Source organism: Coptis chinensis, chromosome 3 (assembly GCF_015680905.1).
Source record: "Coptis chinensis isolate HL-2020 chromosome 3, ASM1568090v1, whole genome shotgun sequence".
Lineage (NCBI taxonomy): Eukaryota > Viridiplantae > Streptophyta > Magnoliopsida > Ranunculales > Ranunculaceae > Coptis > Coptis chinensis.
In genome coordinates, this window is record NC_141458.1 from 122,397,410 (window position 1) to 122,422,152 (window position 24,743).

General features: G+C 35.2%; 2 protein-coding genes and 1 long non-coding RNA gene across 21 annotated transcripts; 1 reads left to right on the top strand and 2 right to left on the bottom strand.

Annotated features, from left to right (window-relative positions):
• Positions 1-1,951: 1,951 nt before the first annotated feature.
• On the bottom strand, positions 1,952-8,112 carry LOC147513971 (uncharacterized). 6 transcript variants are annotated; one of them, XR_015215793.1, is made up of 5 exons: positions 7,656-8,112; positions 5,179-5,221; positions 4,896-5,082; positions 2,267-2,482; positions 1,952-2,178 (listed from the first exon to the last, which is right to left on the bottom strand). It is a non-coding gene; the product is annotated as an uncharacterized LOC147513971 (long non-coding RNA). The 6 variants fall into 6 exon arrangements; XR_015215790.1 differs by having other exon boundaries at positions 4,896-5,221; XR_015215794.1 differs by lacking the exon at positions 5,179-5,221 and having other exon boundaries at positions 7,656-8,110.
• Positions 8,113-10,420: 2,308 nt separating this feature from the next.
• On the top strand, positions 10,421-16,005 carry LOC147513972 (MLO-like protein 13). Of its 11 annotated transcripts, none has more exons than XM_086597329.1 (8): positions 10,421-10,597; positions 11,093-11,150; positions 11,206-11,435; positions 13,451-13,520; positions 13,718-13,740; positions 13,822-13,948; positions 14,685-14,839; positions 15,726-16,005. In XM_086597329.1, the coding sequence occupies exons 3-6, from the start codon at positions 11,290-11,292 to the stop codon at positions 13,901-13,903; spliced, it is 321 nt and encodes a 106-aa protein (XP_086453455.1). In that variant the 5' UTR covers positions 10,421-10,597; positions 11,093-11,150; positions 11,206-11,289; the 3' UTR covers positions 13,904-13,948; positions 14,685-14,839; positions 15,726-16,005. The 11 variants fall into 11 exon arrangements, 10 of the variants coding, with proteins under 10 accessions (XP_086453455.1, XP_086453450.1, XP_086453453.1 ...); XM_086597324.1 differs by having other exon boundaries at positions 14,714-14,839; XM_086597327.1 differs by having other exon boundaries at positions 13,833-13,948; positions 14,714-14,839.
• A 782-nt stretch (positions 16,006-16,787) lies between these two features.
• On the bottom strand, positions 16,788-21,117 carry IQD21 (IQ-domain 21). 4 transcript variants are annotated; one of them, XM_086597334.1, is made up of 5 exons: positions 20,971-21,117; positions 20,066-20,143; positions 18,385-18,702; positions 17,748-18,140; positions 16,788-17,621 (listed from the first exon to the last, which is right to left on the bottom strand). In XM_086597334.1, exons 2-5 carry the CDS (start codon positions 20,138-20,140, stop codon positions 16,980-16,982), a joined length of 1,428 nt encoding a protein of 475 aa, XP_086453460.1. In that variant the 5' UTR covers positions 20,141-20,143; positions 20,971-21,117; the 3' UTR covers positions 16,788-16,979. The 4 variants fall into 4 exon arrangements, with proteins under 4 accessions (XP_086453460.1, XP_086453461.1, XP_086453458.1 ...); XM_086597335.1 differs by lacking the exon at positions 20,971-21,117 and adding an exon at positions 20,403-20,615; XM_086597332.1 differs by lacking the exon at positions 20,971-21,117 and adding an exon at positions 20,247-20,615.
• Positions 21,118-24,743: the final 3,626 nt, after the last annotated feature.

Below are 24,743 nucleotides of genomic sequence, written 5' to 3' on the forward strand. Positions count from 1 at the left end.
TGACGTCACATCACGAACATGCTCAATGTAATTCTTACTAATCGATGTTCGCAAAGCAACACATCAATGAATTGGAATTTTTTGTTTTTTATTTTTTGTTTTTTTTCAAGTTTGAGTTTAAATCATTTATCCTCCATTGAAATTGTAATTTTTCATTCCTTCATATCAATTCACATCTAGCAACACTACCTACGACCAAGCAAATTTTGAAACTTCTTCACAAGAAAAAAAACAAAAAATCAAAAAACAAAAAACAAACAAACAAAACAAACAAGTAAAACTAACAAAAATCAAAACTAACCCAACTTGAAAGTAATTGATCAACGAAGGAGTTTTATTATTGATTAATCAGTAGAATTGAAAGTAATTTGGTGTAATATGTCAAGATTAATGGTGGAGAATTTAGTGTTAAAGGCGAAAAAAGGCAATTGGTTACCTCCAGTTTTCTCAGTCTATTTTGATTTGGGTGTTTTAGGCTTGAAGGGGCCTTGAAGATTGATTACAATAGGTGAGAACAACAAAAGAAGCAGAGAAGAAAAAACATAAATATTTACATACACACACTTTTGTTATAATGTTATCGCATGACAAATAACAATGGTAAGGTACATCAGGAGAAACTATTCCAGCCTTGACTTCTAATCCAAATGATTCAGCCGTGAGAACAATCTCACTTACTTTCCTTTCAACTAGGTTTAACTCTATACCCTGTTCATATTCAATATTACACACTTGTTCTGCATCTGCACCCGATCTTGCCACAACAAAATTTGTCTCTTCAATTTTCCCATAGGTGATGACGCCCCAATCCTCTTTTGGTCCACAGACTCTAAATATTTTATGACAATCCTTTATGACATCATATCCAGCTAATATCATATCGAAATTGTGTTGCTTCTCTATTATGAGAGAAATAAAGAATTCGTTCGCTGTTTATCTTAACAAAAATCACAAACAATTTATTATTGGTGGGCTCTCCCTCAGTTTTTTTTTATAAGAGTAAGACCTCGGTTTTACTAATTCACTTATTATGACCCTCGACATACTTAGTATTCTGAATCCAAAAACAAAGTAGAATTTTGAATTACCAATGGAGCTCTAAATGGGCCTAAATCTTGACGGATCGTAATCCATTGCCGAGTTCCAAAGGTTTAACTTGATTTCGATAAAGATTGTCGAGAGAGAAATTTATCTTAAAAAAATATTTATTTTAATTTAATACAAACAATTTATTATTAGTGGGCTATACCTCGAGTTTTTTTATGCTATTTGGTATGTTTTTAATTCTTATTTCTTTTTTCTTTGTGTATTTAAATCATAAGTTTTAGTTAAGTTGTTATGGCCTTATGGGAATCCAATAGCTTGTTTGATTAGATTGTTAGATGAACATGACTGGATTGAGATTTGTCTATTTTAAGTTTCTATTGTTTTGATTGTGTTATATGGGTAATTGATTTTTCAGGACTGCCTCCAAGGTATAGAGATTCAGTTAGAGCAATAACACCAGGCTTGCCTCTTTTCCTTTACAACTACTCCAATCATCAACTTCATGGAGTTTCCAAGTGAGCAATTATTATATACGCTACCCTGTCCATGGTATTAGCTGCAGTTTAGAAGCAAAATGTTTGGGCTGGAGGATTGAGATTTTATTCGGACTAAAGCTTCTTTTCCATGGGACTATTGACCTGAAGTGTCAGTACAGAAAATAACAACACGCCTGAAGGTTTGTCATGCTAAAAAGTCGGAAGCTCTTGGCCAACTATACGAACGTTTATAAATTTTGAAAGATGTTTTCAAGCCAAGAGTCAGAAGCTCTTCCCCACCTATAAAAACATATATACAGATGCACGATTAGAACTGAAGAGGTAATGGTGGTTTGTATTTCGTAGCTGGCCATCATACACCCATGAGTACACATATTTCATCAATAAAGAAGAAGCACATTGACAAGTTTTTAGCGCTGAATTTTTATTTTTCATATAGATGTTCTTTTCTCTAACCACTTGTCACATTCAGAGAAATCCCAAATTCAAGGGCCAAGTGCCTACAAATAGTCTAGTATCTCAACAGTGTTTAATTAAAAGTCCAAAACGTGCTGTAACCCCAACCCAGCCAAAATAACTCCATGCACCAGCTGCTAAATCGAATGCAAAGATAACTCCATGCGCCAGCTGCTCTCTGAGAAATGCATATGTTCATTTAATTTACCAGGATAAGTTTTTCAAGACAAGTAATTTGATTCACGCACTCACATATACCCAAGTACCTTAAATCAGACAGCAGCCGACCAGGAATAACAACTATGTAGCTTCTTCACAGCTGTGGCAGTAGCATCTCTCCTCCAAGTCCAAGAGTTCCATTTGGTATCTGCACAGAAACGTAACTCTCTTTTATTTTCACTACTCGGAAGAACAACTACGTAGCTTCTTCACAGCTGTGGCAGTAGCATCTATCTTCCAAGTTCAAGAGTTCCATTTAGTATCTGCACAGAAGTGTAACTCTCTTTTATTTTCACTAATTTATTTATTCTGATGTCTACCCATCTTAAACAAGAACAAAGTTGTACAGAAACGCAATCCATAATTTGATTACTTACTGAGGATTCTACAAGGAGAAGTTTGTTTCCATCTCTATTGGGTGGATGACGATGCTAAGTCCCCTACATGCCATTAGATAATCCTCAGGCAGCCACTGACACAGCTAATCCTACAGGCTCAGAACTATGTATAAATGTCCCAGGCCACTATTTTATTTCGTTATTGTGATGTCCAAAGACCACAGTCAAACCAGAAGAAAGAAAATACATATCCAGATACAAACGATAAAGTGACCTAACAAAATATATTATACTCAACATGCTTTCATGCACAATCTACAGAGACGTACTTTGATCCCTCAGGCAGCACAGTGGTAGATGACCCCTCAGCTTCAATGATAACTTCATTTATGTAGGATGTGCAATAAAAATTGAGGAAAATGAGACCAAAAGAAAATAGCAATAAAAATGTTAGACAAAAGAAATCATAAAATTGTATTTTTTATTTTTTTTGAAAATAAAAAAGAAAATAAGAAGCTTTTCGAGAAACAATCTTCAAAGACGTATTGTGATCCCTCAAGAAGCACAAGAATAGATGATCCTCAGACTCAATAAAAATGTTTCCACATCAATGTATAATGTCCAAAAGAACAAAGTGGAAACAAAATTAAAAAGAAATTGGAAAAAACCCATCATAAATAAAGTAAAAAAACTTACATACATAAGTTCATAAATCCAACGCAAACTACTTTTGGTACACGCTTTCAAAAACAATCTACAAAGACATGAGATGATTGAGATCAACCCTCGGGCAGCATACTTGTAGGTGATACCCCAAGCACAGTGATGACTTGCATGTCAAAGTATGATGTGCATGAAAACACACTAAAAGAATTGAGATATAAAATAAAAAAAACAGCTTATAGAAACGAAATCAGGAGATCTACACCAAGAGGATGTATTCAAGCAGTCTACAAATCCATGATATTATGATCCCTCAAGCCACACAGCTTAGATGATCACTTGGGACTCATTAGCATTGACTTCCAACCAGACAACGAGTGAATTTCATCAACTACGTATGATGTGCAAGAAAACACCCTCGAATAAACAAACAAAAATGTGACATGAAAGCAAGTAAAAGCTTGCAGAAACGAATTCATAAAATCCATAGCATGAGAGTATACTTTTTATAACATGCTCTTGAGAACAATCTTAAAAGGCGCAGCACAGTCTAAGTATGAAAATAACAAAAACAAAACAAAAATTGGGACAATAAATCCAGTTAAAACTTAAAACAAACTAAAAGGAATCTATAGAAATCAAAAGAAAATACTTTTACAACAAGCTTTCACGCAAAATTTACAAGGAACGTCAGATGAACCCCCAGGCAGTCCGATTATTGGTGATCCCAAAAGTCATGACTATCATTGTCCCCGTAGAAGTGCAACAAAACACACTCTTAAAAAATAAAGACAATTTGCATGAATAATTTCAAAGTAAGATTTCTCCTTCAAACACTTCGGGCACAATCTAGAAAAACATGATATGATCCCTCAGACAGGCACATCTGTAAGGGGAACCCTCGACATCAATAGTAATGACTTTCATCGTCATTATATGAGACACAGACACACAAAATTTATGAGACACAAGATCAAGTCATTACTATCATAGAACAATTATGGGCAGTCGGTGAACCACGTTCCCTTATATAACACAGAAGTCCCCCTATACATTATCCCCATCTAATAAGATAACCAAAAGCTGGATGTATTAGGTATACACTCATCCAGGCAATTGAAATATAGAAGATTACTGAAGTATATGTAAACAGGATGCAATTTATCAACTTTATTATTATTATAATCATTATCATTATGAATAATAAGGAAAATGTCCAGTGTGAACAATAAAAGGCAATGCCTATCTTTTCAAAGACAAAGATACCTATATATTAAAACCATTTATGATTGATGAACACAAGCCTATCCGTGATTAGAACACATACAGAGAAGAAACCCCGTAATTGCAGCTGAAAGTTAAGCTCGGTTACTGTCAAAAATAGCGAACCTCTACAAAGTGAGGACAGAAATCTACTTCAAAGTTGAAAATCATATAGACCAACAGAAATATTGATGATTACACTCCCATGACATGCAATAAAGCAAGAACCTCTAAGTCTCATATAGAAAACGTCCTCACCAACGACACATTTATCTTAATAGAATAACGCCAAAGGTTACAAACTTCACACAAAACCAGATTCTATAAACATAACCCTAGAATCCACTTCAAAGCCTATAAAGGAGCACACAATTTAGTTGGGTTTGCAGAGACAAAGGGGGTTACCACTTACCAGCCTTGATGTCAAGACCCTCAACTTTGTCAAACTTGCAGAAGAGATGATCTAACTCAGATTGTCGTAGTCGAAACAACCACAAAACACAGGCCTCATCTTTCTCTTTCTTTCTACAATTCCACAATGTGTAAGTACCAAGCCAATGAACCATCTTTCAGAACAGTATAAGGTACATATCTTCCCTCTAACACCGAAGGAGCAAAACCACAAGCATAAGTTCTACGCCATTTTAGAGGCTGTTGACAAATGAATGAGCAATTGTGTGTGCGTGTGACTGTACCATTGAAGTTCCTTTATTCTACAACCTTATCCGAGCCAATAACCTGCTTTCAGATCAGTACAACTAACATGAAAGCAAATCTCACACTTAACAAGCCCATTCACAAGCATAATGTTTTACAACATCTTAGTGCTGGATGAAAATTGCACAAGAATTTGCGTGAATGTGCAATTGTGACCATGTGTACCAATATATCCACTATGAGAATGAACCAAAACATAAGAAATACATCCTAGCACCATGTACTACCGCAGAAGGTGACAATTAGGAGAAAGATTCAGATGACCTGGCAAGGAAGGCGTGTTAGAAAAAAAGTATCATAGTTTGGTTAACTACGTCCTAACCGGAAAAGTGAAGGTCATGGAAGGTGATCACTAATGCAGAAAACTACAAGAGCCAAGTAATCTTACACTCCTAAAGGTGTCAACCACTTCCCTCTGATAGGCTACAGTTGTTCTTGTTCAATGTTGGGTCTCCTCTAATGAAACCTTCACACTAAAGTCTGTATTCCATGACCAGTTGAACCTAATCTGAAACCAGGAACCATTCTAAGGAAAATATCACGTAACCTTCTTTGTTGTGTATTTATGCATGGGCAATTTTCAGTGCGGTGGCACCAATTCAAAGTCCATATTCCTTCAGGTTCTCTGATGCTCAAGTAGGTCATCAAATTGTGGCAAACAAGATCCACATGACATCATTCTGTTCCATCAATAACCTATTATGCTAGCTCATAACAAAGTTCCACCAATGGCATAGTTCATACTAATCAGTAATAACTCATGATTATTCTTCAATCTTCATACTAACAAAGAGGCTAAGATCATACAGTTCTCCAAAAAAACTAGGTTACATTGACACGGATACGTGTGCCCATATCCAAAACGGATATGAAGTGTCTGATACGGCTAAATATGCTATTGAGGTATATTACATATAGTATGCGGCTAATGTGTGTCCGACAAGGACATGTGGATACGTATCCGAGGGATTATTTTTGAAATATGGCGAGCATGTCCATGTAACATAGAAAAAAAAAGGTGAAACACAAAAATTTATAACAATAATAGTAAAAATCATAACAATAGTAAAGATAATAATAGCAACAACATAAAAAGGGGAAACATATTGCAAGACAGGAGGCTAACACATTATGGGTGTAATACTAGATCTAGTTGTATAGACTCGGATCACGCGGAAGAATAAGCACCAGGCCCATGGCATAAGAACACGAACTGAGGAAATGGTCACAATTACAAGGCCTGAATAAGTGGCCATTATACAAGACGATGCACTAATTAATTCCCTTTCTTTCACGCTCTTATCCTCTCTTCGGCACCTTTCCACTTCAGGTTTGGCTCTTAACCTACCCCAGCTGTCTGGGCCCTTTTTACAAGTTCTTATCTTGTGTTCCAAAAAGAACATTGACACCTTAAATATGTAATCAGTACAAAAAAGTATGAAAACCACCAAATTGGAAAAAGTACGTTTGAAAATATGAACAGGAAAAAAGGGGGAAATTTAAAAAAAAAACTTATGAAACTTTATAAAAATTGAAAAAACTAAAAATGGCCACAATCACAAGGACTGAAGAAGTGGCCATAGTAAAATATCTGAGGAATCACACCAGTTAATTTATTGATTCCCTTCATTTTTGGGTCCTTATCCTCTCTTTAGCACTTATCCCTTCTTAAAGATTCTAAATCTTCCCTCACAACCTGTGCGACCTTCATACAAATCCTTATTCAACAATCCCAAAAAAAAACATGTATCCCGTTAACCAATGAGGAATTAAAAGCATTACGGAAAAGAAGGAAAAGCAAAGGAGCGATACTACCTTACGATTGAGGTTTAAAAACAAAAAGAAGAAAAGCAAAGAAAATGAATAGCAAGTGATGAACTTGTGAAAACTCCAAAAGTAATTAGTTCATATTAAAATTGTGATGTTTACATTAAAAATTGAATTAATTTACCCATATAGAAGTAGATGAAGTGAACGATTTTGTGACTTAAAACAAATCTAAGTCTGAGAGTACTGGGAAAAATGGACCTATAATCAAACATGTGACTATCATGTAAACTTGCTTGCATGATGATGGTCATGCCAAATGCAGATTTTGAGGAAGCCTCTAAGAGGGCAAACTTGAAGAAACCCAAGCCTTCCTTTTGAAACAAAGAGAAGCCGCACTTCACCTCACCACTATTCTCTCTTCATAATCACAGACAATGACTAAGTAATATGCGTGAACAGAACATTATACCAAGCAACACAAGTAAGTCAAATAAAGCTTATCTCCAGGTTTACAAAGAGCTGGCTATATAAATTGAGTAACCTTAAAGAATTTTACAAAAATGCACAAGCCCTGACGTAAAGGCTTCTTCTTTCGAAGGTTGGTATAGTTGTACTAAGATGGCCATAAACAAAAATAATGCGACGAAGTAAGCAAGCAACATATGAAAAATGAGTTTCAAGTTACCTCCTTTTTCCTATAATAAGACTAGGAATCTCCAATTCATGTTATTAACGTTGCAATTGTCTATATCAGCAATGGCCTCTTCCTATATACATTCCATTCGACCTCCTTTTAGAAATACGCCAATACAAACAGGGTGTTAAATCATCCATCATATCTTCTGTGTGTTGCCCTGCACAGGTTTCAATCCTATTTTCCAAAAAACAGAGGCATTAAAAAGTCCAAGCTGGGTAGAAGAAAAGATACGGCATTTACAAGTTTTGTGTTTTGTGTTTTGTGTTTTGTGTTTGGTGTTCGTCTGGGATAAAAACCATGCAACCCAGTGAAGGCTATAGTCATGTGACCAATTCTAGGTCGGGTCCAATTTTTGCTGGAAAATTAGCCTTGGGCGACATGCGACCCAACAAGGTCAGTTGGGACTGTAAAGCAACACATCAATGAATTGGGATTTTTTTTTTTTTTTTTTGTTTTTTTTTTTTTTTTTTTTTTTTTTCAAGTTTGAGCTTTAAATCATTTCTCCTCTATTGAAATTGTAATATATTTGTTAATTAGTTGAAACTGTAATTTTTCATGTCCTTCATATCAATTCACATCTAGCAACACTACCTACTACCAACCAAATTTTGAAACTTCTTCACAATAAAAAAAAAAACTAAAAAAACAAAAAAACAAAAAACAAAAAACAAAACAAGTAAAACTAACCCAACTTGAAAGTAATTGATCAACGAAGGAGTTTTATTATCGATTAATAAGTAGAGTTGAAAGTAATTTGGTGTAATATGTCAAGATTAATGGTAGAGAATTTGGTATTCACCATAGTTAACCAATTATGTTTTTGAATGTTATAATAATGACAATAATTTGTTATTTGTTTATTCAAAAACTATGTTTGGTGGAGAATTTTGTTGTTCTCACCTATTTTGATTTGGGTGTTTTGGGCTTGGAGGGGCCTTGAAGATTGATTACAATACGTGAGAATAACAAAAAAAGTAGAGAAAAAAAAACATAAATGTTTACATACACACACTTTTGTTATAATGTTATTGCATGACAAATAACAATGGTAAGGTACATCAGGAGAAACTATTCCAGCCTTGACTTCTAATCCAAATATTGATACGATTTGTACGTCGACACCACATCATTTATCCACAGATTCAGCGGTGAGAACAATCTCACTAACTTTCCTTTCAGGTAGGTTTAACTCTATACACCGTTCATATGCAATATTACGCACTTGTTCTGCATCTGCACCCGATCCTACCACAACAAAATTTGTCTCTTCAATTTTCCCATAAGTGATGACGCCCCAATCCTCTTTTGGTCCACAAACTCTAAATATTTTATGACAATCCTTTATGACATCATATCCAGCTAATATCATATCGGAATTGTGTTACTTCTCTATTATGAGTCCACTTAAAGCCGTCAATAGATTATCAAAACTCTCCCCCTTCAACCCTCTCTCTTTCAAACATCTAACTATATAGGTGGCACTATCAACATCACCCGATATTAAAAGAAATATATTACTATTTAGCTTATGAATTTTCTCCAAACCTCAATTAAATCGTTTCAAACTACGACTTTCTAAATAAGAGCTTTGAGAATCCACTCCTAATACTAACCCACCAGAGCATGCGTAGGCAACTACAATAGTACCACACGTGAAGTTCTTTCTCTCCTTATTATCGTCATCGTTATTCCGCACTTCATTTATGTTGTGATTCCAACACAATGTGCATTCTAAACTAAACTCTTTCACCATAGTATCGTAATCCATTGCCTAAGTTTCAAAGGTTTAATTTGATTTCGGTAAATTGTTGGGAGAGATAAATAAAAAATTTGTTCGCTGTTTATCTTAACAAAAATCACAAACAATTTATTATTGGTGGGCTCTCCCTCGGTTATTTTTTTTATTTATATAAGAGTAAGACCTTGGTTTGACTAATTCGCATATTATGACCGTCTAGACTTACTTGGTATTCTAAATCCAAAACAAAGTAGAATTCTAAATCATCAATGGAGTTCTAAATGGACCTAAATCTTCACGGATTGCCCAGTTCCAAAGGTTTAACTTGATTTCGGTAAAGATTGTCGAGAGAGAGAATTTTATCTTAACAAAAATATTTATTTTAATTTAACACAAACAATTTATTATTAGTGGGCTATACCTTGAGTTTTTTATGTTATCTTTTTTGATAAAGACCTCGGTTTTACTAATTCGCTATTATGACTGGCTATATATAGAGATGTATTCCGAATCTAAAACGAATCTAAAAACATGACCAATGAGATTGTTCAATTGTGTAAACCACTTTTAGTATAAATTTAAACATCAAACTCTAAAAATTCTCTACCAATGGAGATGTGTAAAAACATTTTTAGTTTAAAAATGTGTAAACACATGTTTAAAAATGAAAATAATTTCACATATTTTTAAACTCAATTAGTTCTAACTACCCACTACTTCAAAAATGGGACTTCATAAGTTTTGCATTCTCATCATTTAAACCAATGGAAAAGCAATACCACTTGTTTTTATACATTTTGCAAAAAATTTCTATTGGGTCACTATTGGATGTGTTTTTTTACACGTTAAACTTATTGTGTGAATCTCTTCTAAAAACCTATGTGGCTCCTATGTAAAGCCTATGTCATCAATGGGCCTCTTCACAATCCTATAGCCTTAGTATATGTTTTTTACACGGACTAATCCTATAGGACAAAGCCCAAAATTAGTGGTCATATGTGTTTTTGCCAAACGTCTACCAAACCAGAAAGTGATTATTTTCGCTGAAGGATAAAGTTTACAGCACTGATTTCAAATGGCAGAAGATGCACAGTCTTTGGTATACACTCCTACATGGATAGTTGCTGGAGTTTGCTTTGTTATTGTTTTCATTTCTTTTGGTGCCGAATGCTTGCTTCATCACCTTGGAAAAGTATGTAATATCATCTTTACTAAAATGCATGTATTAGTTGTAATCAAGCACTCTTCATGTTCAGCAACATAAAAAAGATTTGCTGTTCCTTTCTCTCTAGAAATTTAGTATATACTTTTTGAACATATACTATAGCGCTGCACCATATCTTTGTGTATCTGATATTAGCTCATGCATGCATCACACCGAAAACATAAACCCACACAAGGCCTACAAAAAGTCACACCAGGCTTTTGCACCAAATCACTAGTTTCATCACAAATCAGTAAACCACTAATATGCATGTTTATACAGAGGCCATATTAAAAAAAAATGGTGCAACTTAAGGGACCTGTGAGGTAGTGAAATAAATAATATTTGTTGATCTCATACTTCTCTTTAGGCCCTTAATACAGTAGCATCTCTAGTCTACATGGCTAACTTAGAAATTAGAATATCATATCTAACTGGAGAATCATTCAATACATTCTCATGTGGCGTTGGTTTCTAGTACAGCTCCTCAAACGTAAGGAACAGGACGCATTATTTGAGGCATTACAAAAGCTAAAAGAAGGTACTGAGTTGTGACTAAAATCTAGTTGTGATAAAGTTGTAATGTGTGCCGGCAGAACTAATGCTCCTTGGATTTATTTCCCTTCTATTAACCGTCTTTCAAGGACTGATTAGCCAGATATGCATACCAACACTGCTTTATGCTTGCATGCTTCCTTGCAAAAGGGATGATAAGTCCTCCTCTGAACATGAAATCTTCAAGAACAATGCGTTTGCTCCTGCAATCTTATGGAATGGACGGCGACTTTTATCTACGGGTACTGGTCCCGAGTACTGTGCAAAGATGGTCCCGAGTACTGAAACTTCAAAGATGGTAACCATGTCATAAAAAAAAAAAAAAAAAATTACTTCATTTATGTTTCATTTTGACCAAATTTTCTTTTCATTAATTGCTAAAAATTGAAGCAAAAAATCAGCTACACATTTTCATCTTCACAGTTGTCCATGTGTATTTTGTTTTGAATGGTTCTTGGAAATTTTTCTTTTCATTAATTATATATCCATCATTGAAGCACTGCATCAGCTCATACAATCTCCATTTTCATAGATACGCTTGAATGGAAAAAGTGGGGGAGGAATCAATCAGACACGGCCATTTTGGGTCTTCAGCAATATTATCGGATAAGAAATGTCCCTCAGTGATATGAGTAACATTGTACAACAGAACATCCAATGCACCATGGTTCTACTATATTTTTTTTGGCGGTTCGGATCTATGAATAGGATTTTGAAAAACACAACATCAACAAGGTAATTGTTTTCAGTGTTCTCTTGTAATCTAGACACGACTTATATTTTTGATTACGCACAGTTGTAGAGTAGGGGTTTATTTTCTTCTTCTGATATGGAATTGTGGTCTAGTTTTATAATGGAAATCTTTTATGTAGTAAGTTAAGTCTCGGTTATTGATTATATTATTTATATTTTCTAATGTGGGTTATGACTATGCTGCCTGTGGGGGATAATCTCGTGTCTTTGCTGATTGTGCTTGAAATTTTGCTTATTAAAAGACGTATGTTACTTTTTACTTGATTTTAACATCTTTTTTAATTTTAGTATGTTTTCTTGCACATCATTCAGACTTTGAAAGTTGTTACTCTTGAGTGAGAGATGATTAGTAACAATGGTGCCTGCTGTGGGGTTGTCTTGCACCATTCTAGATTGTGCTTGAGATCATGTAGACAGAAGTATTTTCTCTAACTCATACTTTCTTTTATCTCTTATTTTTTATTTATTTGCGGGTGTCTTCTTACATACCATACATAGTCGATGAAAATCATTAGATCACACTCATAGCTGATGAGTTTGATCACCTACATTTTTTTGTTACTTGAGTGATCATATAATGTCTTTGTAGTTTGTGATCGAAAGTGTTCTCAAATAAATGTCTTTTTCTGATTTCATTTATACAAGTTGTTTCTTGATTTTTTATCTCAAAATTTTTAGCATGTTTCATGGACATCATACGGAGATTATGAGAATCATATACTATGTTGGGGGATCACCTGCAAGTCCGCTGCCTGAGGGTTCATCTCATGTCTTTGTGGAATGTGTTTGAAAGTATGTTTAAAAAGTAGTTCTGCCTTTTTTTTTTTTAACATTCATGTGATTTTTTAGTCAATTTTATTTTATTTATTTTGTTATTATTTTATTAGTCTGATGGATCATCTAATCTGTGCTTCCTGAGGGGTCATCTTACGTCTTTGAAGATTTTGCTAAAATAGCATTTAAAATAAAAACAAATGTTCTTCAGGTTTTTTTTTTTATTTATTAAGTTTTTTCTTTATTTTTTTGTCTCCTATCCCCCTTTGAGCATGTTCTCTTTCACATCCTTCATTGATGATGAAGTTATCTTTGAATCTGAGGGATCAACTAGAACTGTGCTTTGCGAACTATCGTGTTTCTTGGTAGCTTGTGCATGAAAGCATTTTGAGGAAAAAAAAAATCGTTACGTTACGTTTAATTTGGTTTTGTGACTTCTTTCGATATCTTTCTTTTAGTGCGGTCTTGGACATTATACATATAGATGCTGGATGTCATTGCCATTGAGGATGATGGTTCATCTAAAATTGAGCTACTTGAGGGATCTATGTACCACGATAATTAGAGCTTGGGGGTGATGTCACATCTTTGTATCAGTGCTTTAAGACTTGCTCAAACTTGAAAGGAATTTGTCAATTTTAAATGGATCTGTTTTATTTGATTTCTTCGCTTCAATTTGTTTTCATGCTCATCATACAAATATGATTATGTTGTTATATCATATTATCATTACTGAGTTTTTATATGTGATTGTCTTAGGGATCGTGTTTTCAACTATGAGTGGTGCTGCGTGAGGGGTCATCTCACATTTCAGTTTCTTGTGCTTGAGGTATCCTTTCACATAAATACTGGATCTTAAATGTAGTCGGGACTGGGAGTACCAGAGGCTAGATACAGTTTTGTGCACAGATTTACCATTGAATTGAAAAATTATGCACCTGCCAAAAAAAGAATCTGCTCATGTCTTATATTCTTGTTTAAATTGTCACTTTTGTATGTTTAATCTGCTTTTGTTTACCTGTGTAGGAAACGGAGGGCCAGCTGATAAGGTAAATTTCTTCACTATCTCTGCGGGTTTGTGTCAACTTTGTCTTTTCTGATTAGCATGTGTGCTGGTGCCTGGTTGTAAGCTTGCATTCAGCGCTAACAAAATCAGGTGAACTCATGGAACATAGGATCAGAATTGAGAAAGAGTCCTTCCTCTTTAGTTAAGTTTGCTTAAAGCTTTGTTCTGGACTATGTCTCTGCAATGTGCGGGTAATACCTTTAAACTTCAGATCGTTTTTCATCCACTATAGTATTATACTGGATATTTGTCATAACTCCTTTGATAAATATTACTGAATTGTGTTTTGCCACACTTGGCTGAGTCACCTCTGTTCACTGATTTCTAAGTTGGGCGTATGTAGTCTTAATTTGTTTGAATACTGTATGTGATTTTGATGAAAAATGATATTAGTATGCTTACTGATATTAAATTGCCTTGATATATGAACAAGCATGACTATTGCCTACTTTTTCGTAGGACCAAATGTAATATTTTATCATTATTTACCGTGATTCCATGTATTTTAGTTTCTAATTATCTACTCTTACGATGTGTGACTTTGCCTAGTGTTGTTCTGAAGTCTAATGATCTCTGACTTGTACCTCGGATAGAAAGTTGAATAATTATGTGATTATGGATATTCGCCTATTGAATGAAATGGAGCCTGTAGCACAAGTTTTGTACATCTGCTATGAGTGAACTTAATAAGAGATTTCTAAAAAGCATAATCGTATTTTCTTGTATCAATGTTGATGGTGAGCTCATAAACTAACTTTGTTTGTTAAACCTCTACGAATATCTGAGGTACTATAAACTTTTTCTGTGACACATGATAAACATGTTTGTGACGTATCATAAACATTTCATAAAGCTTCTTACAAAAGAGTTTATTTCGAGTTCTAATTCAATCTCTTTGATTCTATAAAGTGTCTTTTTTTCTTTCAGTAAACAGTGTTCGTTTCTATCTCTCACAGATGATGTCAGTCAGTTGCTGTTGCCCTTGAGAGCTTACAATGAAACTGTAGTTTTAGGAAGCCAAGGTGCAAAATTGTAGCATGAAGTTACTAAATGCCTTTCTGCGGTTCCAATTGAGAAGTAAGGTGATTTTAATATCTTTGGCCTTGTTTATTGTATCCATAATGATTGTTATTTTGAAGATCTTGTTTGTCCTTCTCTGAGAAGGTTTATTGTTAAGTAGAGTTTGAAGACTGACTGCAGTCTCTTCTAGTTAGCTGCTTGTGCTACCTCTTGTCCGTATACCCTTACCAGCACTTGGTCTAGGCACTATGTGCAATCCTGTTGTGTCTGGTATTATCGTTACTCAACAGGTTTGAAGGAAGCACAAGCACACACACTCCCTCACTCCTCAAACACACAAAGCCAGAAACATGCACCTTAAGTTTGATCCCCAAACAGACTAAACAAGGTTAGGGTGGAGATTAAGAACCCTAATTGAAGAAGAGAAAGTTGCCGAAGAGAGGATAGGAAACCCAAACAGTATGAGAATTAGTGAACAATCTTTGTGGTTCCTCATACCCTGTATAATGGCTACTTCTTCGGAACTTTTTCCTTGGATCTTACTTAATGGCTACCCCCCAAGAGAAATAAGGTTACCATTCTACTTCGGCATCATTTGAAGTCCCTACACAATTTGATCTAGCTGTACATCTTCAACGTGCTGTTTCTCTCTCAAGAATGGTATCCATTTCTCAGTTTTTTTTAGTTATTGGTTATTTGTGTTCTGTAAATTTTCTTGTAAGAATATCTAGTCGTTTGCAATATGTTCTGTTGTATCATGCAAGCATGAGGATAAGGGTGTCTGGTTCATTGTAGGAATATTGTATGCACCAATCAAAAGAATCCGTCTCTATTTAATGTTTGGGTCAATATACTGGCAGCAGGGCCCTCAAACATAGTTGGTATTTGATTCTTACATTCAAAACTCCTTATTTGCTACAAAAATAAGTGTGCATTCATCTGTGCCAGAATAATTGCAGGTTTAGGCGAAAATATCTGTTCAGTGCAATGGGTTCATGTGTAGTGCAGTTCTCTTCATTGTGACTCAAAAATCAAAATGCTTTAGCTGTGCAACCAGTTTTGTACATAGAACGTGTTGTGTACTATAGAGAAAGAGCTGCTCGGATGTATTCTGCTTTTCCATATGCATTTTGCACAAGTAAGCATTTTATAAGCTGTCTAAAATTGAGTTTAGTTGACAGTACTTGACACTATGAATTTGAATATATGAGCAAACTAGTTTCATTTAGACTCCTCCACATTCTTGTTGAGGAAAAACCTGATGCAGAATGTAGTGGTGTTGTTCTATATAACGAATACCCAATATGAATTCGCAAAACACCAAATAGAAGTGCTTCTCTTAGAATTGTCGCTCCGGGAATTAAAATATAAAGTTAAAAAACAAGGAAGAGTTAAATGTCAGTGATTTATCCTTTAATTCGAGGTTAAAATGCCGCAATGAATATGTCTGTTTACTTTTGTATATTATTTACATATGTATGTACACATTTAAAAAGATAACTGCAAGGCAGTGGGGGCGTGAGCGGAGGTGGAGAAGAGAGAGGGAGAGATGAGTTTGTGGTGGGGAGAGAAAAAGTTGGGTTTGGTTGAGAAGGAAAGAGGGAGGGAGAGGAAGAGTGAAGGAGGGAGATTGAGGCTGTGTAAATCACTCTTAGATTGTGAGAACAGTTTGGAGGAGAGATTGGGAGAGGTTGGAGGCGGAAAAATGAGAGAAGAGGGGGTACTGTCAGACACAAAGTAAAAGTTATTTAGGGGTACGGACAGACACATAGGAGAATGACACGTATGAAGTGGTTTTTTGTGAGAGTGTTGAATAGTGACCTCAAGAGTTTGCTCACGCTCACGGATTAATAGAGATAGAAATACAGCTTGAACTAAGACTCGAGAAATTTGTGAATTACCCAAACAGACAAATATATTTTTTCAGATTTTACACCTTCGGCTCCCAGATCTTATTTCTTCCTAGCATTCAAACATTTATACAACCATATCTTGTAAAATGCCAAGGCGAACAATCTGAGTTTCCACTTCTGTTTCGGATGAGTATCTATGGATGTGCCAAAAATGCAGGATAGTGACATACATAATTTATACAATTTTTCAAATAAAATACTCAAGTACATAAAAAGTATGTAACCTCTGGGAATTAATACACGGTAGCAGTGGTTATTGAGTCATTGATACTGAAACAAAGAGTGACATTCATCCCAAATCATGCCTCCTTGTGTGGCCTTCGAAAGGTGATATCCAGCCATCTCCACCACTTGAATCTGGACTATAACCTGTAAGCCTCCTCGCGTGCATGCTTATCCCATTGCTCTTTGGGCTTGGGCTCCTTCCAACTTGAAATATCGCAGTTCCACCACCTGAACTCGACGAGTCGCCAACTGAGACAGTAACTGGCCCTTTCTTTGGTGACGGATTCCATTGGTACGCCGCTATAGGACGCTGCTTTGCTTCCCCCTGACTTCGCACCTTTGCTTTTGCAGACTGAGTTGGTGCCATGTAACTAGGAACATTTTCTGAACCCATCTGTCTTTGCTGCCGAGTGGTAATAGGAACCGAGTCAACTGTGTTTCTTCCAAATCGTGTCATGTTCACTGTGTCTGCACCACTTGGGGTGATCATGTCCATTTCTACAGTCTTTTCAGAAATATTGTCCGCATTCCTTAGAGCAACATAAGAGCCTTCCATTGTTCCCAAGTGACGTCCTTGCCATGGTTGTGAGGACATCCAACGTTCTAGCCAATTCCATCCCAATTGTGGCTTATCAATTTCCTTGGTGTAGAAACCATCATTGTGGTGCGCATTTGATTCATAGAGCTGATTCTGTTGTTGTTGTTGCTGTAAGAATGGTTTGCATATTTATTAAGTGCTTGTTTATCATTGGTCAATGTACTTGCATACATTGCTAAATGCAACATTTTTGACCTTGGTCTGATAATAAATATATAGGAATTCAAGATTAACCTGGTAGGCATAAGCATACGCAAGAGCTCGCTCCCTTTTCATAGCTGCTTCATGTTTCCTTTGAGAATTCTCCTTGATGCTCTCCAAACTCTGATGCCTTCCATCCCAACTATCCTCCATGTATGGATTCTTCATCCATCCCATTGTTCTTTGTCCCTCTTCTCCACCTTCAAGTTTGTCTCCTTGTCGTCTTTCTTCATCATCATCTTCTACATTCAAGTGTAGCATCTTATCATGGACTAGTTGTAGTCTACGTGCTCTTACTCTTGCCTGCACACGTACTAGTGCTTGCATACACCGCATAGTCATTTGAGCTTGTTTCCGTACATTATGACCCCTCACCAATGCTTGCAATCTCACAAGGCCCTTCAAAGCACGCAAAGCTCTTCGAGCCTAGAAGACATACACAATACATGCAGTGTAAGAACCATCCATTACAAGCATTACTGTGGCATAAACAGTAAAAAATAGGAACAATGGAATGAAATTCTTTAACAATGAATTAACCAAATTAAATGTTGGGGGAAAACACCCAATATTTAACTCGAAATGGTAAAGCCATTCTCAAAAATGTATTTGGATGTCTTCATAATTTACAACCACCATAATATAATGGTGAGGGAAGTAGTGCGCTTACTAGGTAACCCCTGTAGTAGGATTGAATTATGGTGGCAGCCCTGTCTTCTCTAGTTTGCCTACCATAGCCAGTAAGTCGTACGACTTTGGCAGCAGCTTGAGCAGCGGCAACCGCAGCTTCAGCTGCTGCAGCTGTGGCTACTGCAACAGCAATTGCATGGTTTCTGTCTTCTTCTTCGGGTGTAGGGGACTGATCACCATTCTCTTCTTCATTTCTCCGAACATCCGTATCAGGAGAAGTTTCTGTGGTTGGAAAATGTTCGAATGACATAACCTCTGGTATGTGATCGTGTTGCCATATCTCTGCATTACTCTCTTTCTGTGTAAAAACAATTATAATAATCAACGTTAGAAAAATTTATGTCGCCGACTTTCACATAATATCATACAGACATAGAATGAATATATTTTAATGAATATATTTCTTATTTTGATAAAGAATGAATATAAGATATTGTACTTAGAATTAAACTGGTTGTTTCAGATAGTGTTATTGTTACCACAAGAGGTGAAACATAACAAGTCATATGAACTCATTGATTATGTGATTTTAACTAGCTGCAAAGAGGGCTTGATTGGAAAATGCCAAACTCCGGTCAGTGTTTAGGAGCATCTACTCATGGTCTTAAACTTTGGAGCATCCAACTCAGAACCAATTGGCTATGAGTGGAGAAGCTCCAAGAACTTACATATTGTTATGCTTAGATACCCAATATGGATTATAAATCTCATTACATTTAAAGTTTTTTACACCAAGTAATTAGCAACTCATATTGCCTTTCTCTAAATTCAATTCCTTCGTACTCTGTACCGATTCCATAAACGAGCTGAGGTTTTGGCAATTCTTCTCAAAACTATGCATTTAGATCTTGTCCTAGATAAAGCCAACTTGCTGTGATGGGGAACTAGCTTAATATAGCAGAATGAAGTCCCAAACCAACGATGTGAGGTGCATTATTCTGAATTAAGTTGTTACTTGACGGTCCAACATGTTGGATCATTCAATCAGGGACCATGATCACCTACCCTACCAACACCACTTTTCCATCCCCACTCAAATGGGCAGGAGCAATTATAATCACATCAATGCGTTGTATCGAGAAGGAGAATTCAGTTTAAAGGAATCCAGTTGGTCCCCAATGTAAGCGAAATAATACAATTTCTTTCGTCTATTACTATGAAACCATACACAAAAACGATCACCAAGTTGGAGTGTAAGTCACGATAAGTCAATCCGAAAAAAAGATAATGAAAAAAAGATAATAGACATTAAGAAAAATAGGCGATACTGCAAAATACAAAGTAAGAGTTTTAAGTATATATTTGAGAATTCCAAATTATAATGTAGGACTTTATTTTGATGTATGATCTCATAAATCATGATGATCATCACACACTGAAGCTGTGATCATACATTGGCTGGATATTAATGCGGGCACGTAAACGAGTATGTTCAAACTTTAGAGATGTGGAAAAAATAAGTATTAATTTGATTACAGAAATCTACAATTATAGCATGTGATTAATCTAATGTTCATCGAATATGAATATTTGAAAACCATTACACATTTACACTACAGAAGGAGGAAATCTTATCTCAAATAAGTTCACCATTGTTGAATCCAGATAAAATTGTTTTAGATATGGGAACATACAGAGTGGTTTAACAAATAAGAATCTACCTTCTTCTCCAAGTCCTTGGAAGATGACTTGAAAACTTTTTTCACTGAATGAAACCAGTTCCCCTTCTTTCCCATGTCCTGCAATTGCATCACCAACACACACATATGACATTCTTAAAAAACAGAAGAAATGAGATGCCAAAAAGAAAAACATCACAGTGCAAGTATGCAACCTGCCAACCTTCAGAAAAGAAAATCTTTATAGTTTCTTGTCTTGTTCTTATACCATTTCACTTTCTAATAACATTAACAAAGATGGAAAATGAAGAAACAGAGAAAGAAAATGAGGAAATGGAGTGAAGTGCTATAGAGAAAGAAGGGGAGGTTAGTCAGTAACTGCAAGCCACGCAGTAGCCGTTTGTATTTATTGTTCTCACGAAACTTCACCTCCAAACAACTGTCAAGTCCCAATACCAGAACGGGTATTTGCCAAGTGTCATCTCAGTATTATTTCACCAGCTAATTAGCCTCCTAAATAGGCCTGGATTTGCGTCTGATTTTGCTCTTTGTGTATCCTAAAATTCAGAATGTTCAGCTACCTATGCTCCCCTACTTAAAGTAAGATTGCAGAACATAATTTATAGTTTTATACTCATTTTGGATGATAAATGGGCCGCAAGCTGCCCCGCATAGTTTTGAATGAATTTGCAGCACTTTGGAACTGTCTAACAACAAGACCAAAGCATTCGCAACCAATATAGTTTATCTTTTTATCATCATCAAATTTTGTCAAGTAAATCTTAGTTGCTTATGTATATCATCCTAGAAAATTTTGCACACAGTGGCCTAATAAGAGGCAACGACTAGATATGGTTCTCAAGGACTTTTGGCTAACTACTTTGAGTTCAATGAAGTTACATTGTGATCAATCAAACCAGTGGTGTGATACGTTTGAGACCACATACCTTTTCAATTTGCAAGTAGTTATGGATCACGAGAAGTGTCTGTAGTAGTGTAGTCTAGTAGCACATCTCCCTCAGGGTACTTGCGATTGCACACTCTTATTGCGAGATACGCAAAATTAAGAAATGATAATTTTTTTATCGATTTTGTGATATGGTGACCATTTTTAAGATATGTATATATATGGGTACCCATATTTATTTAGTACTTCTAAGAAACATAACGTGAAACTGAGAATGGTCAATTTTTTGGAACCCTTTGTTGGAGGGAATTCAGCACCACCACAAAAGCGCTTTAGAAAGAAACTAGGCTGGGATTATATTTCTTGCCAAAGCCTTCATGATCAACCGTCAGAAATCAATGTAGGTGTCAGATGGACGGAAAGATTTAATTAAGGTAGATGAGGCTAGGCTGTCAAGAGTTAAGACCACTTTGCTTGTATGCCAAGTTGATTAGAATGGAAGGATGTATTAGAGTTAAAAATTTTCTTCCAAGCAGGGGTTGGTGAAAAGTAGCTTTCCACTCTACCAATCTATTGCTCATCGAAATGACTGAAATTTCATTAAAGAATTTGATGCCAAATGATATACCATAGTAGTCTGACAAAGTCTCACCGGAAAAGTTCCAAAATGTCCTTGGGGCTTCTAACCACTTGAAATTTTGAAATTTTGGACACGAGCATTATGATAAATTCTTGACTTAGAAGTTATAACAAGATGTCCTGAATCAGTAGGGCAGGGATCGGGCCGGGTTCGGGTCGGATATGGCTATATCCAAATCCAAATCCTAATCCGAACTCGATTATATCCGAAATTCAATATCCGAACCCGACTAACCCGATCGAATAACACTAAAAATTATGTTTGAATCCGAACCCGACATACCCGAATACATAAACGGATATGAAAATCAACCCGAACCCGATATATTCGGTAATCAAGTCGAGTCGGATTCGGGTCTACCCGACCCGATTCCCTGCCCTTAACTCTCAGTGTCTCAATTATTTTACTTTATATTCTGCATATTAACTTATAGGAGGGGTTATAGGGACATGAAAAAACACGTAAACAAATCCAAAATCGTTAGGGCATTTATAAGTTTTAGATTAGCCTAATTTTTTGTATGATATGATCTCCTAACTATTTTAATCATTGTCACAAAAAATTAAAAAGTTTTAAACTTGCCAAATATAGTATCAAGAATCGTGAAAAATGAACGGTCTGCAACTCTTAACAGTTATTAATTTGTCGAGTACATTGGAGTTACAAATTTTGGATTTGAATAAATTTTTGTGATAATGTTTAAAGTAGTTAGGAGATCATGTGTACAAAAAAATTAGGCTAATCTGAAACTTATAAATGTCATAACGTTTTTGAGTTTTTTTATGTGTTTTTTTAACATGTCCCTAAAACCCCTCCCTTGACTTCTTTAGTCCATTCAGATAAGGGTGGAATTCGAGCCGAGCTTCACCATGCTCAAGCTCGGTTTATTTATTAAGCGAGCTTTGAAAAAAGCTCAAGCTTGGCTCATATATTATATGAACGAGTCGGAGCAACTCGGTTATTTTACACTGTGAAGATGGTATTTGAGCTAATTGAGCCGAGTTTTATCATGCCTGTTTGTTACATGAGCTATAACATAGGCTCGAACTTGGTTCATTTAGCTAACGAGCGAGCTTGAGCCGAGCTTAAACGAGTCAAGCCTGAGCCGCTTGGCTCAAATTCCACACCACCTTTACATGGTGCCGGTGTGCCGAGACCATTATCTTTTCATGGAGCAAATAATTCACAAATATTTATATTGTTTATCGTTGTTGTTTATTTGGTATGGCCTTGGAGGAACAAAATGCCCTGATGAAAGTTCACAGATAAGTCTGATGCCAAAATAAGTGGATACACATTTACTTCTCAAAATAGCTATCCCATGTGTTTTTAGTGCTTTTTCTCAAACTCCCTCTAACTCCTTTGGGACACTATTTCCTAGGTGGCATCCAAATCTCACTTTCTCTTTCAAAAAAAAAACAAACAAACATAGAAACAAATTAAATAATAACTAATACAAACAAAAAATAATAAAATAAAATCTTAACGCCAAAAAAAATTGAATCAAGTTTCATTAATTTTCTTTTCTACTGCATCTTCATCTTCAATTACACCATTTTCATATTTAGACCGTTCATCTTCCATGTCTAGTTCATCTTTCTCCAAACATTTGTTCAAGTCAATAGATAGAGAACATACGATTTTTTTTTTTTTCTATTCAAAATTAATATAAAACTAAAGTGATAAAAAATGAAACTTTGTAACAAGAAAGAGAAAGAGGATAGATAATGAATAAGGTGAATTTTTGGGGAATTGGTTTTTTATTTCTTTTTTGTTTGTGAAAATATAGGTAATTTTTTTGTTATTTATTTGTTACTATATATATATATATGGTTAAAGGCGCCCCAACCTTTTATTAATAGCAAATTCTCATATACAGTTTTCCTTCCTTATCCCCCTTGATCAGTTCAAATAGTTTTTGGCCTATAGGTAGGATATAGTACAAAATATCATTACTTCTCTCTCTACTTACTTTAGTTAGGTAGTTTTGGTTTCCTTCCCTAAAAACATGTTTGAAACTTACTTCTTCACACTTTATTACCACTTCTCGAATATGAGCAATCAAGTTTCTGCAGTACCAAGGTGGCTCCTCCTTTGTACTCATTATATGAATGACCCTCATTGAGTATGATTGCACTAATTGCACTTGTAGACGCTTGATATTCATGGCCTCCACCCCTTCTAGTCCTTTTAGCACTCCAAGTAACTCCTAGTACAACACTAATAATTAATCTTGTTGAACTTCCACTAAAAGCCAGAAGTACATTCCCACTTCAGTTTTAGCTATTTAATTGGTAAATTATTAGTTATTTATTTGTTTATACTTTTTTTTTTTTATTTTTTGAAAGAGAATATAATTTGGATGCCACATATAAGATATTAGAGCATTCCCAATGCAAACAACAATTTGTTATCTCCATATAGGCACCACATAGGACTATTTTTTCTTATAGTTATTTTCTTGGTGAGAAGCTACTATGGGTTGTCCAATGTAAATGTGATTTTAAAATTCAGACGGAATATTTTATTCTATGTGAATGTTAAAAAAAAAAAAAAAAAAAAAAAAAAAAAAAAAAACAAACAAACAAACAAAACAAACAAACAAACAAACAAAAAAAAAACCCTCGCAGAAGAAAAACTCTTGAAAAATAAAAAAAACGAATAAAAAAAGAAAAAAACACGTGAATCGAAATAAAAGGTTTCGTCCAAAGATTTCAAGTCGACAACTATCTCAGTAGCAAGTGGTACCCTCATTGTAACTTAGTGAAAAAACTACCCTCATTGTCATTTTTGTATTGGCCGGCTATTGTTTTTTACTCATAAGGATGATAAATTGTTATTTCCCCTAGTTTTTCTACTACAGAGGGTCATACCATGTTTTGATAAAGTTAAACATGGGGGGGGGGGGGGGGGGTAGAATGATAATATACCGATTTTAAAAATAAAAAAAAAAAAAAAAAAAAAACATAAAAAAAATTTATTTTAGTAGAGCCCACAATAGAAAATTCCAAAAATAAAAAACAACTATTTTTGTTTGTCACAGGGGGCATAAATGCAATTTAGCTATATTGTTTTGCTGTTTACATTAACTTTTTATTGTTCATCTTTACTCTTTGAAACAATTAAATTTGATGTGAAGTTACAATTTTGTGGGTACACCAATTTTACTATTC